The sequence below is a fragment of the Triturus cristatus genome, chromosome 5_1, assembly GCF_964204655.1.
Source record: "Triturus cristatus chromosome 5_1, aTriCri1.1, whole genome shotgun sequence".
NCBI lineage: Eukaryota > Metazoa > Chordata > Amphibia > Caudata > Salamandridae > Triturus > Triturus cristatus.
In genome coordinates this window covers 124,936,676-124,951,181 of record NC_140587.1, presented here as the reverse complement: position 1 = coordinate 124,951,181, position 14,506 = coordinate 124,936,676, and the positions used below count along the sequence as shown (strand labels likewise).

General features: G+C 44.1%; 1 protein-coding gene across 1 annotated transcript in view; it reads left to right on the top strand.

Annotated features, from left to right (window-relative positions):
* Positions 1-14,506, top strand: part of LOC146830356 (uncharacterized) — a 993,685-nt gene that overhangs the window by 221,964 nt on the left and 757,215 nt on the right. The window contains exon 4 of the mRNA XM_085603721.1: positions 4,240-4,275. Within this exon, the coding sequence (XP_085459847.1) occupies positions 4,240-4,275 (36 nt within the window). The remainder of the gene's footprint in view (positions 1-4,239; positions 4,276-14,506) is intronic.

Here is a 14,506-nt window from a genome sequence, read left to right as displayed (position 1 = left end):
TCTAGACGTGTTACTGCCTGTTGCAGTTGGACGAGCAAGCGTTGGGGACATTGACTCATAATAAGTATATCGTCCAGATAGATTATCAGCCTTACCCCCTCTGATCTTAGGCACTCCACCACTGGCTTCATCACCTTGGTGAAGCACCACGGAGCGGAGGATAGACCGAAAGGAAGGGAGGTGATTTTGAAGATCCATGAATTCCACTGGAACTGAAAAAAACGTCTGTGAGGAGAAAAAACTGGGACCGTAAGGTGCACGTCCTTGAGATCCAAATAGACCATCCAGTCCTGTTTTTGCAGAAGGTCCCTGAGGAGGTGAATATCGTCCATCTTAAAGTGGCGGTAAATTAGCCACTCGTTGAACTCTTTGAGGTTTATTACTGGGCGATAGCCCACATCCTGTTTCTCCACGAGAAAGATGTTGCTGAGAAAACCTCGAGGATGCAAGGTTGAGGGTAGGATCACTCCCTTCTGCAAGAGTTCCGAAACCTACCTGTCTATTAAGTCAATCTGATCTTTCAGGAAAATCAAGGCATTTGGGTGAATCAGTTGAGTCGGTAACTCGAAAAACTCTATTTGGAACCCTTTGACAGTCTGTAAACCCAGGCGTCTGAGGTTATTGAAGACTAATTGTGGAAAAAAATTGCAATCTGCCCCCTACTTTCACATCCCCCAAGCTCTGTACTCTCACCTTGTTGATTGTTGTAGGAACCATTTCCTCTTCCTCTGCCGCCCCTTCGTAGTGGGTATGATCTGGTGGGGTAGAAGTTTCCGAATTTCTCTGGATCTTGGCACTGCCCTCTGCGAGGCTCTGCTAATTTGTAGGAGGCTTTATTGTAGGGACGGCCGGTCGAGCGCCACTGCCACAACCGGCTGCTCCAAACACATGCGGGGTGAAGATGTGCTTTATGGACGTTTGGGCCTTATCCAGCGACTTAAAAGTATTTATGAATTTGCCCAATTCCTTTACGAAGGGGTCTCCAAAGAGATTACCCTCCGCCACTGGACCAGTTTCTGAGGTGCCCAGTTCCCCTAACTTAGGGGCTGATTCACAGAACTAATCTGAGATAAAATCCTAAACTTACTACTTTTGGTATTCACAGAAGGCATTTAGTAATAATAAAGTTAGGACTTCTAACTTTAACCCCTTCAGTGCCCGCCCCTTTCCCCGCCCTGTGCCGGCCGTTTCATTAGCGGGCGGGGTTTATGACGAGCTGGTCTCGTCATGGGCACAGCGCAACCGCGGCCCATGACGAGACCAGCTCGTCATGGGCATTGAAGAGGTTAATACATTGTTAATATAGGCACACTGATCATTGTCCGCAGTGCTAGCAGTCGCTATACCCCAAGGCAAGCATTGTTAATATATGCACACTAATCTTTGTCGGAAGTGCTAGCAGTAGATATACCCCAAGGCTTGCAGTGTCAATATATACACACTGCTCATTGTCGGCCGTGCTAGCAGTAGCTATACAACAAGACTGGAAGTGTTAATATATGCACACTGCTCATTGTTGGCAGTGCTACCAGTAGCTATACCCCAAGGCTTACATTGTTAATGTATGCACACTGCTCATTGTCGACAGTGCTAGCAGTAGCTATACCCCAAGGCTTGAAGTGGTACTATATGCACACAGCTCATTGTCAGCAGTGCTAGCAGTAGCTATACCCCAAGGATTGGAGTGTTAGTATGCACTTTGGTCATTGTCTGCAGTGCTTGCAGTAGCCTTACCCCAAGGCTTGCAGTGTTAGTATATGCACACTTCTCATTGTTGGCAGTGCTTGCAGTAGCCATACACCACGGCTTACAGTGTCAATATATGCACACTGCTCATTGTCCGCAGAACTAGCAGTACCTATACCCCAAGGGTTGAAGTGTTAATATATGCACACTGCTCATTGTCAGCAGTGCTAGCAGTAGCTATACCCCAAGGTGTGCGGTGTTAAAATGCACACTGCTCATTGTCGGCAGTGCTAGCAGTACCTATACCCCAAGTCTTGAAGTGTTAATATAGGCACACTGCTCGTTGTCGGCAATGCTAGCAGTAGCTATACTGCAAGGCTTGAAGTGTTAATATATGTACACTGCTCATTGTCGGCAGTGCTAGCAGTACCTATACCCCAAGTCTTGAAGTGTTAATATAGGCACACTGCACATTGTCAGCACTGCTAGCAGTAGCTATACCCTAAGGCTTGTAGTGTTAATATATGTACACTGCTCAATGTTGGCAGTGCTAGCAGTACCTATACCCCAAGGTGTGCCATGTTAAATATGCACACTGCTCATTGTCGGCACTGCTAGCAGTAGCTATACCCTAAGGCTTGTAGTGTTAATATATGTACACTGCTCAATGTTGGCAGTGCTAGCAGTACCTATACCCCAAGGTGTGCCATGTTAAATATGCACACTGCTCATTGTCGGCACTGCTAGCAGTAGCTATACCCTAAGGCTTGAAGTGTTAATATATGTACACTGCTCAATGTTGGCAGTGCTAGCAGTACCTATACCCCAAGGTTTGCCGTGTTAAATATGCACACTGCTCATTGTCGAAACTGCTAGCAGTAGCTATACCCTAAGGCTTGTAGTGTTAATGTAGGCACACTGCTCATTGTCGGCAATGCTAGCAGTAGCCATACCGCAAGGCTTGAAGTGTTAATACATGTACACTGCTCAATGTTGGCAGTGCTAGCAGTACCTATACCCCAAGGCTTGAAGTTTTCATATAGGCACACTGCTCATTGTCTGCACTGCTAGCAGTAGCTATACCGCAAGGCTTGAAGTGTTAATATATGTACACTGCTTAATGTTGGCAGTGCTAGCAGTAGATATACCCCAAGGCTTGCAGTGTTAATATTTCGCTCACTGCTCATCGTCGGCAGTGCTAGCAGTAGCTATACCCTAAGGCTTGTAGTGTTAAAATGTACTCACTGCTCATTGTCAGCAGTGCTTGCAGTAGCCATAACCCAAGGCTTGCAATGTTTATATTTACTCACTGCTCATTGTCGGCAGTGCTAGCAGTAGCTATACCCCAAGCCTGGAAGTGTTAAATATGCACACTGCTCATTGTCGGCAGTGCTAGCAGTTGCTATACCAAAGGCTTGCCGTGTTGAATATGCACACTGCTCATTGTCGGCAGTGCTAGCAGTTGCTATACCAAAGGCTTGCCGTGTTGAATATGCACACTGCTCATTGTCGGCAGTGCTAGCAGTAGCTATACCCCAAGCCTGGAAGTGTTAAATATGCACACTGCTCATTGTCGGCCGTGCTAGCAGTAGCTATACCAGCAAAGCTTGCAGTGTTAATATTTTGCATGCGGCTCATTGTGTAGTTACAGTAGTTAAATATCAGCCATGCCGTCATGTTAATTGTCTACGAAAATGAAAAATAAAATGCTTTTGTGAAAGGAAGAGGTGCTGATCAGTGGAGAATGGCTTAAAGAGGGACAGAAAGGAAACAATCATGTTCAGAGAGTGAATGTCATCGGGTTGACTCTGGGACGTTGTTTACCTTGCTCTTAAAAGGGTGAGCAGGTATGCAATTAGCCTGGGGAGGGCCACAGTCTAAATGCTTAGTTCTGTTGCTAGAACAAAAAAACAGCGTATTATTATTCACATAGGTTAAACCTGTTGCATTCACCAATGCTTGTTGTTATCTAGAATCTTCTCACAGCGTTTACTGTTAATGATGACACATTGTTTCCCTGTCCATAAGCAGTGGTAAGAAGTTTACAATAGAGTCTGCACATCTGGGAAGGTGCGTTGGATGGGGGAGGGGAGGGTGGGGTGGGGTGGTGTGGGCACATGTTGCGAAGGGACAGACGCCTCAGAGAATGTGGGTGCTATAGAAATCAGAGCTCTCCAGTAGTTCCAGTCTGTACACAATAACTAGAGAGCCGAAAGGGGTGAGTATAAGGCTGCTTAATGGATGGCACTGCTATGTAGCACCCTCAATGGTGAACATCATGGTAGCAACCCTAGATACCAAGTTGTCCTTTGTCTTGGCAAAATGCCTTCAGGCAAACCAAGTCCCACCTTCACTGACCGTTCTTGCAACGTGTTTTAAATGGTAAAAACGCTGCCACATATAATAACTATGTTCAATTCTCGTTTAAATAGCGTGATAACTAGTCCTAAAGGTATTGCCCTGGGGCAGGTAGGAAAGAAAACTTTGTGTGCACACTTGTATGCTGTCCCCGTTATGCAGACATGCCTGTCAACATGTTCTTTCTTCTTTCAGATTCCACTGCGAAAAAGAGCCGTCACTTACAACAACGTAAGTACTGACCACCACGAGTGCCGTTCACTTACAGTACATGTCTGTGCGACACATGACCCTGCTTTTATAATCCCCGACCCCAAGACATCTTTTCCTGCCGTAAGCTGCAGAACGGCGCTTGCAGTCACCTCTGTTCTATGGCTCGACATGCCTGGATCAGATTTGCATTCAGAACTTGAAAAATCAAAAGATTGTCCGTAGACCCATAGAGGAGGCAAGCTAGTAAAGTGACTGAAGTCACACGTTCTCCACTTGACTTTCTTTTCTTAAAGTAGAATGAAATCTATCTTCAGGTGCAGTTTCTATTGTAGTGCAGTGATAGATGCATGAGGGTGCTGTGAACATGACAGATTCTGGCCCAACTCTACTGCCCTCTGAAATAAAAGACACAAATGATAGAGTCATCTGCCCCATCTTAGACATCCTTTCATCCTCGAGCCTGGCTTGTGACTCGCTGGGACCAGCAGTATGCGAATCGTTCAGACAGTGCTCCAGCGTTTCAGTGAATCTGAAAGAATCCTACCAGCCTTGCAGAGGCAAACCCGCCAAGAGACTGACCTTATCCAGCCCAGCTTGTATTTGATAGATTATTCTGGCAAGTGTCAGAGGACATTTCAGCCAGCAGCATCCCGCCATATTAGACGAGCAGCTTGTGTTTTACTTTGTATGTGTTGTGAGACCAGGGATTGTTACTTGGTGTGGTTGCACAAGCTCACTGTGTAATGATGGCAGAGTTCTTTATCAGGCCTAGTCAGGTTTGTTTGTAAAACCTTAGTTCAGTCCTGGGTAGGTGTGGCTCAGATCAGTCAGGCTTTATCAAAAGAACAAGTGTAAAGCGCTAAGAAGGGCCAAAACAGTTGAATAGGAAGAAAACACAACACAATACAAATCTGACACCAATGTATGAAAGTAGGTGGCATTTTTATCTTTAAATAGACTCCTCGATGACAAAAATCCATTGGACAGTTCCGGACCTATGAATTTTTAAAGGAACAATAAATCATAGCGCAATAAATTATTTTAATATATTGCAACTAGTGGTTTAGGATTATCCACAGCAAGTGTTTTGAAACCAGCTAAATGGCTACTCTCACTAACTCTGATAGGGAGCTAGTCACAGGGACCTGTTAGGTACAGCTGAGCAGTTACCTCGCCAGTAAAGCAGTCTCCAGCCCAGTTCCAGGCTCTGTGGCGAACCATTACAGGACTCAACTGAGGATGCTGAGCCAATGTCTGGGGTCTTGTGGCCACCCCGAAGTCCTCGAACAAAGGGGGCAACTTTGGCCTTAGTGGTCAATGTCCCATGAAGTCCTGATGAGGTTCAGAACATAACTAGTAGCCACTGGCTACAGCGAAACCAACAATTATGCCAATTGTGGGTAGACCAAGTAGACATATGCCTTTCAAGGGTCAGAGCACTGGCAATGAGGTCTGTTTGGCAGGACCCAGGGCACTTTCAGAGTCGAAAAACCATCAGTATCAGTCCAAACATTTTGTGGGTGTTCATGCAAAAAAAAACATTTCCTTACATATGTGTGCTGCAAGGTCTCAACATTTGAATAATATTTTGAAACTGCAGGTGTAATTCTTGAAATTGGGCTACTTAGAGACAAATAAATGATTGCGCCACAGACCCACCAAACTCTCACAGGTGGATTACTATGAAGCACTTGCAAATGCAATACAATTAAAGTTATTCTATTAGAAAGACAAGTCAGGGAAATATTCCCTACGTGAACACATGGATTACAAATAATATTCACAAGTAACAACTCCTAGCATTACATTTACCGGCTTTCAAATCGCAGGCTGTCAGGGGTGTAGCTTGGTCAGTGAGACTGGGGGATGTGAGCTCCAGATTTTCGATGTATTAGGATGGTTTATAATGTCTCAATATATTATACGACAAACAGGGTGAATGAGAGGGGCCGAAGGGTCCGTAAAAAGGGTGAGGAATGCGGACTGGCAGTAGTATTTAAGAGAGAAAACACAGTAATTTGTAGAATAACCAATATTTTGAGGAATTTTAAAACAGACAGGGAGAAAGTGAAATCTGGCTGATATCTCCCAATACCTGACTGAAAGCACCTGTACCAAACTACTTATCAGAAAATACATTTAATACGAGGGTGTAAGACCCCAAGCATCCCCCCTGAAGCTACGCCCCTTCAGAATGTACTCGAGGTGGGTGAACCACTGAAGACTGAGGACTGGCTTAAGGCAGATGCCTGGCTCTGACTCAGCTTGAGGTCCCCTTGGAGCTTTGAGCCCACGACTAGCTGAACCACTGTGTTGTTTGTGTTGTTTCTGCTGCCCTCCGTCTTACATCAATTATTATTTTTGAAAGCGTCTTCTTGTTTCACTTACATTTAAAAGGGTTTAGAATGTAAATGTGTGCTTATTTAACATAGTGTATGATGTGGGTCTGCTGAAAAATGAAGACAGAGCATGAATCTCTGATGTGAAAAGGAAAGAAAGTGATACCATTCTAGTAGCTTAATTGCACAGACAGGAAACAGACGAACAAACCCGACTTCCTGAATTGATCAACTTGTGTCAATAATCTTCTTTCACTCAGCCTCCTTTTCCTTTCTTGTCACTTTTAAGAGCTCCTTCACATACATCAGCTTAGGATGTGTGCTGTACATAACGACTTTCATATATATTGTTTAATGAATGGATGAATGAGAGGATTTGTAAAGCACATGGCTACCGTAGGAAAGTAGGATCTGCTTTCATGGTTACACCCACATTTTTCTTGAAGTCAGTGTGTTTTCGATCTAGTCTGCTGGGATCCTAGTAATCAGAACCCCAGCAACTGTGTTTGTTCCATTCAGTTGACATGGTCAGTACTTCGGCACCTTCACAATTGGCTACTGTAGTCTTGTAAGTACCTAGTATAAGGTACTAAGGTACCCAGGGCATAGGCACTCCAAAGGGCTCCCATGGGCTGCAGCATGTATTGTGCCACCCATGGGAGTCCACTTAAACTGTGATTACAGGCCTGCCATTGCAGCCTGTGTGAGTTGGTGCTTGCACCTCTCATGACAGATAAAGGTTTCCTTATATCTGAAGCCACTGCACTTAAAGCCTATAAGTCACCCCTATGACAGGCTCTTTAGTCCTGAGGGTAGGGTGCTTGGTAAAAAGTGTGAGGGTGCCCCTGCATGAGAAGGACACCCCAACAAACCCAGGACTCAGGGGGGAGAGCAGCAAACATTACTCGCTTCACGCCGCCACCGCCAGGAGTCATTTTGGGGACCTACCAGCAGCAGAGGAGCACATTCACTGCGTCGCCGCCCCGGGACTCCATCTCCGGGCAGCCCCAGCGGCAGCGCGTACAGCTGACGCGCTGTGAGCGCCAGGTGATGCCGTAAAAGACCGGGGAGACCGGCGGAGCGGGGGGGAGAGCAGCAAACATTACTCGCTTCACGCCGCCACCGCCAGGAGTCATTTTGGGGACCTACCAGCAGCAGAGGAGCACATTCACTGCGTCGCCGCCCCGGGACTCCATCTCCCGGCAGCCCCAGCGGCGGCGCGTACAGCTGACGCGCTGTGAGCGCCAGGTGACGCCGTAAAAGACCGGGGAGACCCGCTTCGCCCGGGCAAAGGGCGGGCCCTCTACGGCCCTCATCGGCAGGAGGAGGCAGGGGCAGGGCCATACACGCTGCAGGAGTCATATTGGACATCATTGTGCAAGTAAGTCGAGCCTATAGAAGTCCTCACGTTTATGCTTTTCGCCAATTGTGGTTACATGATAAGTCATGCCTAAAAAAGTTGTTGCAGTCCAACACAACAAGATGAACAATTATTTGGTTCAGACTGTACAGAAGATTAATACGCAAAGGAGGGAGTCATTGGGGCTGAGCCAATCACCGGACTTGCTCTGCTTGTCCCCACCTACTTTTGCTACTACTTCGTCAGATGAAATTAATACACAAGATGTTTTTAGCGCAACCTCGTCTGCTGACATTGTTTCCCAAGTCATAACCGATATCTCGGACAATGTAACCCCGGCTTTAGAAGACCTGTTTAATGAGGGTAATGTAAATGATTTGAATGACATTGATTCTGATCAAGACGCACAGTCTCAGACGTCCCAGGTGCCTATTCTTGACCAAACCCCTATAGGCCATGAAGTTAGACCCAAGCGTCAATGCACTAAGATCCCTCTAAAGCGGGGTGGTCTACGTTCTGGGGCTAAATGGAAGAGGGCTAATACCTCAAAATGTATAAAAATGAATCATGCTGAGGATCCTTCTATTTGTTCTATTGAAGAAGCCCTTTTTGATAAAATCACGGATTTTATTGAGACTAAAATTAACTCCATTGTTAAACCCCTCATATCCAAGATTGATAAATTACAAGCAGAGGTTAAGAAGCTGGGTGGTTACCAAAACACAGTTGCAAGTGGCATTGAAAATTTAACCACGCTAGTTACTCTCTTGAACAATAATCCTGGGGAAGCCGTTGACGGAACTACTTTGGGTGTTGGAGAGGGAACAGAGCCTTCTGGGGAGAATCCATCGACATTGATTTCCAACGCCGCTGTTGGGAGCTCTACGTTCCAGTGCCCCCCAGCAAATCCAACCCCCGCGGCGAATGTTCCCCACATGCAAACACAATTACAACCCCATACTTCTACGTCGGACCCCCTGCAATTTATTGTTGAAGCCACACCCGTGGTGTTAGTCCTTGCAAATGTCCCTCCATTAGAAAGAGGCACGATGGAAAGTTCTAACTCACTGTGCAGCAAAGCCCTTCATTGGCTAACCAGTAATATGCGGCTAGCTCCAGGAGGACAGCAACATCTCGCAAGTGTAATTAAATCAGCAACTAGGGTTTCTTGGCTGGGAAATCGGCCAAAAAAATTCAAAGGTGACTGTGTGGCTGTGAGCTTTTCAAATCAACACGTTCTTCCTAATATTCTTGCAAATATCCTTCCCCCCCAACGAAGACAAGGCACTGTGGTTCCCCTCACTTTGAAATTCTTTTATGGGGAACAGCAGAACGTATCAATCCCAAGGACTCCTGCTCTAGGATGGAACACAAATTGGGATTTTCACTCTAGATGGGGACAAGATATAAGGAATAATGCACCAGTCCACCGACAACAACCCTTCGTGTTTAACCCTGTTACACAACCCTGTTTAATCGTTTTGCGCCTCTATCTTTTATGGATCAAAATGATTGACTTTTGCCAAGTCAAACTAATGATGTTGAGGGACCACATCCCGCTTCTGTTTTATCACCTCAGTCCTCTGCGGGCAACAGGGCCTGTAGAATTATGAGCTGGAACATTGCTGGGCTCAGAACCAAATTTAAAGACAAAATATGGTTGGACAAAATCAGGAGTTATGACATTCTTGCTTTTCAGGAAACTTGGGAAACGTTAGAGTGTTTGGCCCTAGATGGCTACTCTCATTTTTCAGTACCTGCAGTTGCCAGTAAAGTAGGAAGAGCAAGGGGTGGGTTAGCTGTGTATATTTCACTTGACGTTAAAGGTAAACCTAGATACATCCAGTCTAATTCCAAAAATTGTTTAATGGTTGAACTGACTTTATCAAACTGTAACCCTATTTTACTTGTAAATTTTTATAATTCTTCGACCAGTCAATTTCCTAATGAGCATTTGTTATCCTTAGAGGATCTTTTATCTACTCATATTGAGAACAGTTATTTCGAGTATGAGGTAATCCTTATGGGAGATTTTAACATTCATCCCTGTCTGGCAGGTTGTCAGAGGGAAACTGAGATACTTCCTTTTTATTCCTCATCTCCGCATTTTGAACACACCCCAAGCGGAGAGATTTTGGAATCATTTTTGGCTACCCTCAACCTTTATGAATTTTGTACCTGCTCAAATGATTTGAGGTTACCAACATACGTGGGTCATGATTCTGGTACAATTATTGATTAAATTTTTGTTTCTTTAAGTATTCTACCTAAAACATTTGCTTATATGGTAGAAACTTCTGTTTTTAGCTATCACAATCCTGTGATTTTAGAGGTTTTAGCTTATGGAGTCCTGGAAAATAGGAAGATTGACACACTGTGTGCGACAGGTCTTGCGCTAAAAGATCAAAATCGTAGGCTGAAATGGGACCAAGTTATCCCAACATCCTTTTTACAGGAAACATTGGCCAAAGTTGTTGATGAAATTGCCATTTGTTTAGATAACAAAAACCCGAGTGCCAAAATGGTTGAGGCCTTTAGTGTCATATGTCATCAAGTTAACTTAGATTTGACTGTAAAGGCAAAGTCAAACAAACCTACGGGCCCTAGATGGTTCGATATAAACTGTTCTAGGGCCCATTCAGCCCTTCTTAAGGCCTTAAAGTGTAAACCTAGAGACAGAGTACTGATAGCATCATTGAGGAAACAATATAATTTAGCTATTAGGAAGAGGAAATCTGAGATTAAAGATGAGGCTTGGAATGATTTGTTGCTGCCCGAGACACAGAAAGATAGTGCTAAATTTTGGGCAGTTATAAATCATCCATATTTTGTGGGACTAGATAATCAGAGAGCTGACTGTATTATCCCAGACGAACAGTGGGTGTCACATTTTAGTAATATTTATAGTCAAACTCACACCACAATAGATTGTGAAACACCAGTACTACAATCATTGACTCATATTCCTCCCTTTACCCAGGAAGAGGTGATACTTGCAATTAAAGATACACTCTGCAAAAAGGCACCGGGGCCAGATGGGGTCCCTGCGGACTTCTTTAAGAGTGCTCCCGACCTTAGTTCAAAAATTTTAACTAACATTTTTAATGCTACAAGGGAATTTATTTTCCCCCCCAGCTGGGCAATTTCGACCATTGTGCCAATCTTCAAGAAAGGACAGAGGACAGACCCGGCCTGTTACAGGCCTATCTCTCTTATTGATTCGAGTGTTAAAATCTTGGGGAGAGTCCTCTTAGGTAGATTGTCCACGATTTTAGAAAGTAAGGGTATTTTATCTAATGCACAATATGGCTTTAGAGCCAATAGAGGAACTTTAGATCAGTGCCTAAACCTAGAGCTAATTATAAACAAATATGTAGTCGCTAGGGGTGGTTCACTGTACATGGCCTTTATGGACCTCTCCTCAGCTTTTGACCTGGTTAACAGGTCGAAGCTGTGGGGGATCCTTTTGGGCATGGGCCTTGACCCCCCTTTAGTCGATTACTTAGCTGAGCTACATAAGGATCTCATGACTTCAGTTAGAGTCACTAGGGAAGGAAGATGCACCTGCCTCTTTAAGTCTGAGAGGGGGGTTAGGCAAGGGTGCATACTTGCCCCCCTCCTCTTCACCTTATATATTAATGATCTTGAGGCAGTAATGCGAACATCACATAGTGACATTCCGCGTGCAGGGGAGACAAAGATACCTGTCCTCCTGTACGCGGACGATGTTGTTCTTCTTGCACGTTCTGGAGTTGCATTGAATAAACTCCTTTTATCTTTTGGAGCTTTTATGTCATCTTTGGACATGAAAATTAATACAGAAAAATCACATGTAATGATCGCTGGACACGCAGGCAGAAAAAAAAAGATGCTAACATTTTATTGCGTGGGGAAGGAGGTTAAGAGAGTCCCTTCTTTCCCATACTTAGGTGTGACTTTTGACGAAAAGGGCACTTGGGGCCCCCAGCTTCTGGTTAAAAGTAGTGCTGTTGCTAGAGCGACCGCAGGATTGTTGGGTTTCGCCAAAAAACTGGGCGCCCGTCCTATGGAAAGCATAATTAAAGTTTATAAAGCAAAATGCTTGTCAGTCGCCCAGTATGGCTCTATCATTTGGGGATATATTAACTCCGCTAAAATACAGAATGTAGAAAATAAATTTTTAAGATCTCTCCTTTCTGTTCCCCAATCAACCCCGACATTTGCATTACATACAGAGGTAGGCTTGGGCTACATATCTGATACTTTAAAATTAGCCCCAGTGATTGGCTGGCTAAAAACCTGGCTTAACCAGGAGCTCACATTAAATCACATCATCTTAAAAGATTGTTTAGCCCTGGACAGAGCACTTAAAATCCCATGGGTAAGATACGTGAGAACTCAGCTGTCCTTAGCAGGCCGTCCGGAGCTCTTCTCATCTCCAGATGAAATAACTCAGGAAGATTTAAAATTAGTTAAAAATACTCTGATAAATTTATATGCCCTGGAAAGGGAAGCACAAGAGCTAAAAAAACCCACGGTAAGGAAACATTATTTGCTTACCTCTGTTCCTGGAATGGAACCATACCTTCTTTGGGTAACAAACCCTTACCATCGTTTTCTCTTAACGAGATTTCGTTTTGACTTAATTCATTTTATATTGGGTAATTTTGGAACCTGGGCTAGACCTGATGACGCTGAACCATGCGATTGCGATTGTTTTTCAATTCAGGATACGATGCATTTTATTATGTTTTGCGGTCATTATACTGAGATTAGAAAAAGATACTTGCTCCCTATTTTACGTACTCAGGGCTTTATTCAGGTAAAACCAGCCCTGTTGTTTTTGCAACTTCTTCCTAATATAAAAGTAGCTTTCTCCGTCGCTAGTTTTCTAGTGGCAGGAGCACGTTTAAATAAGTTTCAAATAAGGCACAGGCACTTTATCTCTGAAAAATGAATTTCCTCTTTTTTTTAACATACCCTTCTTCTTATTCCTTTTAAAATATTTATGTATGTTTTATTGTATAAATTTAATGTTTCTTTTTGTGATAATTGTATGCAAATTTAGTGATCTGATGAAACGCTGTTATGTATTTTTGCTCGATCTTTTATGATTTTTAATAATCGAATAAAGATAATTGACTGACTGAACCCAGGACTCGATTCGCCAGGATTTTGTTAGTGCAGTCAGTAATTTTTAGACATATATTGGACTTCAGTCATTTCGACATGTCTAACTATATAGTGGTTGCACCAAACCCGGTCATGTTTGGTATCAAACATTTTGGAATCATACCCCACAACGAATCCAGTGTTGGAAATATGATCGCATGTACTGGGGGTCTCCTTAGGGAACCACCCTGTACTCCCGGTAACATCCTTTCAGGGTCTGCAAGCAAGCTAGCGATGCTGCCGAACACAGACACAATCCTGCCCCTTTGCTGCTGTGCCAAGCTAAAGCAGAGGAAGGTAGAACAATAGGTTTCCTGTAACAGGGAGGTATGACCACCTCTCAGAGAGGACATAGGGGCCGATTCACAGAACTAACTTAAGACAAAATCCTAAACTTACTACATTTGCTATTCACAGAAGTTAGGATTTTGTCAGACTTAAGACAGACTTAAGACAGACTTAAGACAAACTTAAGACAAAATCCTAACTTAAGTCTGTCTTAATTCTGTCTTAAGTTTGTCTTAAGAAAAACTTAAGACAAAATCCTAACTTCTGTGAATACCAAAAGTAGTAAGTTTAGGATTTTGTCTTAAGTTAGTTCTGTGAATCGGGCCCTTGGTGTTTTGGGCTGGGGGCGCTTGCCAGCTCAACCAGACTGCTTTGAAGGACATATTTGCTGCCCTCCTTGCAAACTCCAGTTTGAACCACCTTAGGAACCCTTGGCTCCTGCTCTGGCGCAAAACTGGACAAAGGACATGGGAGTATCATCCCCTCTTTTCAGCCCCTCCAGTGGGAGGGACCCCAAGTTGTCCAAAACCTTTCCTTAGGGTACTTAAAGACTCCCTTGTCGGTCGGTCCTCAGATTCGTTGTGGGACAAGCCTCTACCCTGAAACTACATCTCTCTTCAATCGTCTGGACACTTGGAGCCCGATTCACAGAACTAACTTAAGACAAAATCCTAAACTTACTACTTGTGGTATTCACAGAAGTTAGGATTTTGTCTTAAATTTGCCTTAAGACAAACTTAAGACAGACTTAAGTTAGGATTTTGTCTTAAGTTTGTCATAAGTCTGTCTTAAGTCTGTCTTAAGTTTGTCTTAAGACAAACTTAAGACAAAATCCTAACTTCTGTGAATACCAAAAGTAGTAAGTTTAGGATTTTGTCTTAAGTTAGTTCTGTGAATCGGCCCCTTGGACTTTGTTGGAGTTCGACTGGAACCGAGACTGCACCAAATGAGGACGCCTGCTTCTACTGGTCTCTCTGTGCTTCAAGTCTTCTTCGTCATATGTGTCTGTGCTTCACCCATGTTCTTCAATGGAGCTGTGGGCATCTAGGAAACCCAAATAAATCTCCTTTGGAGTGAGGGAGTCACTCCGATGCATCTGCAAGCCCTGCAA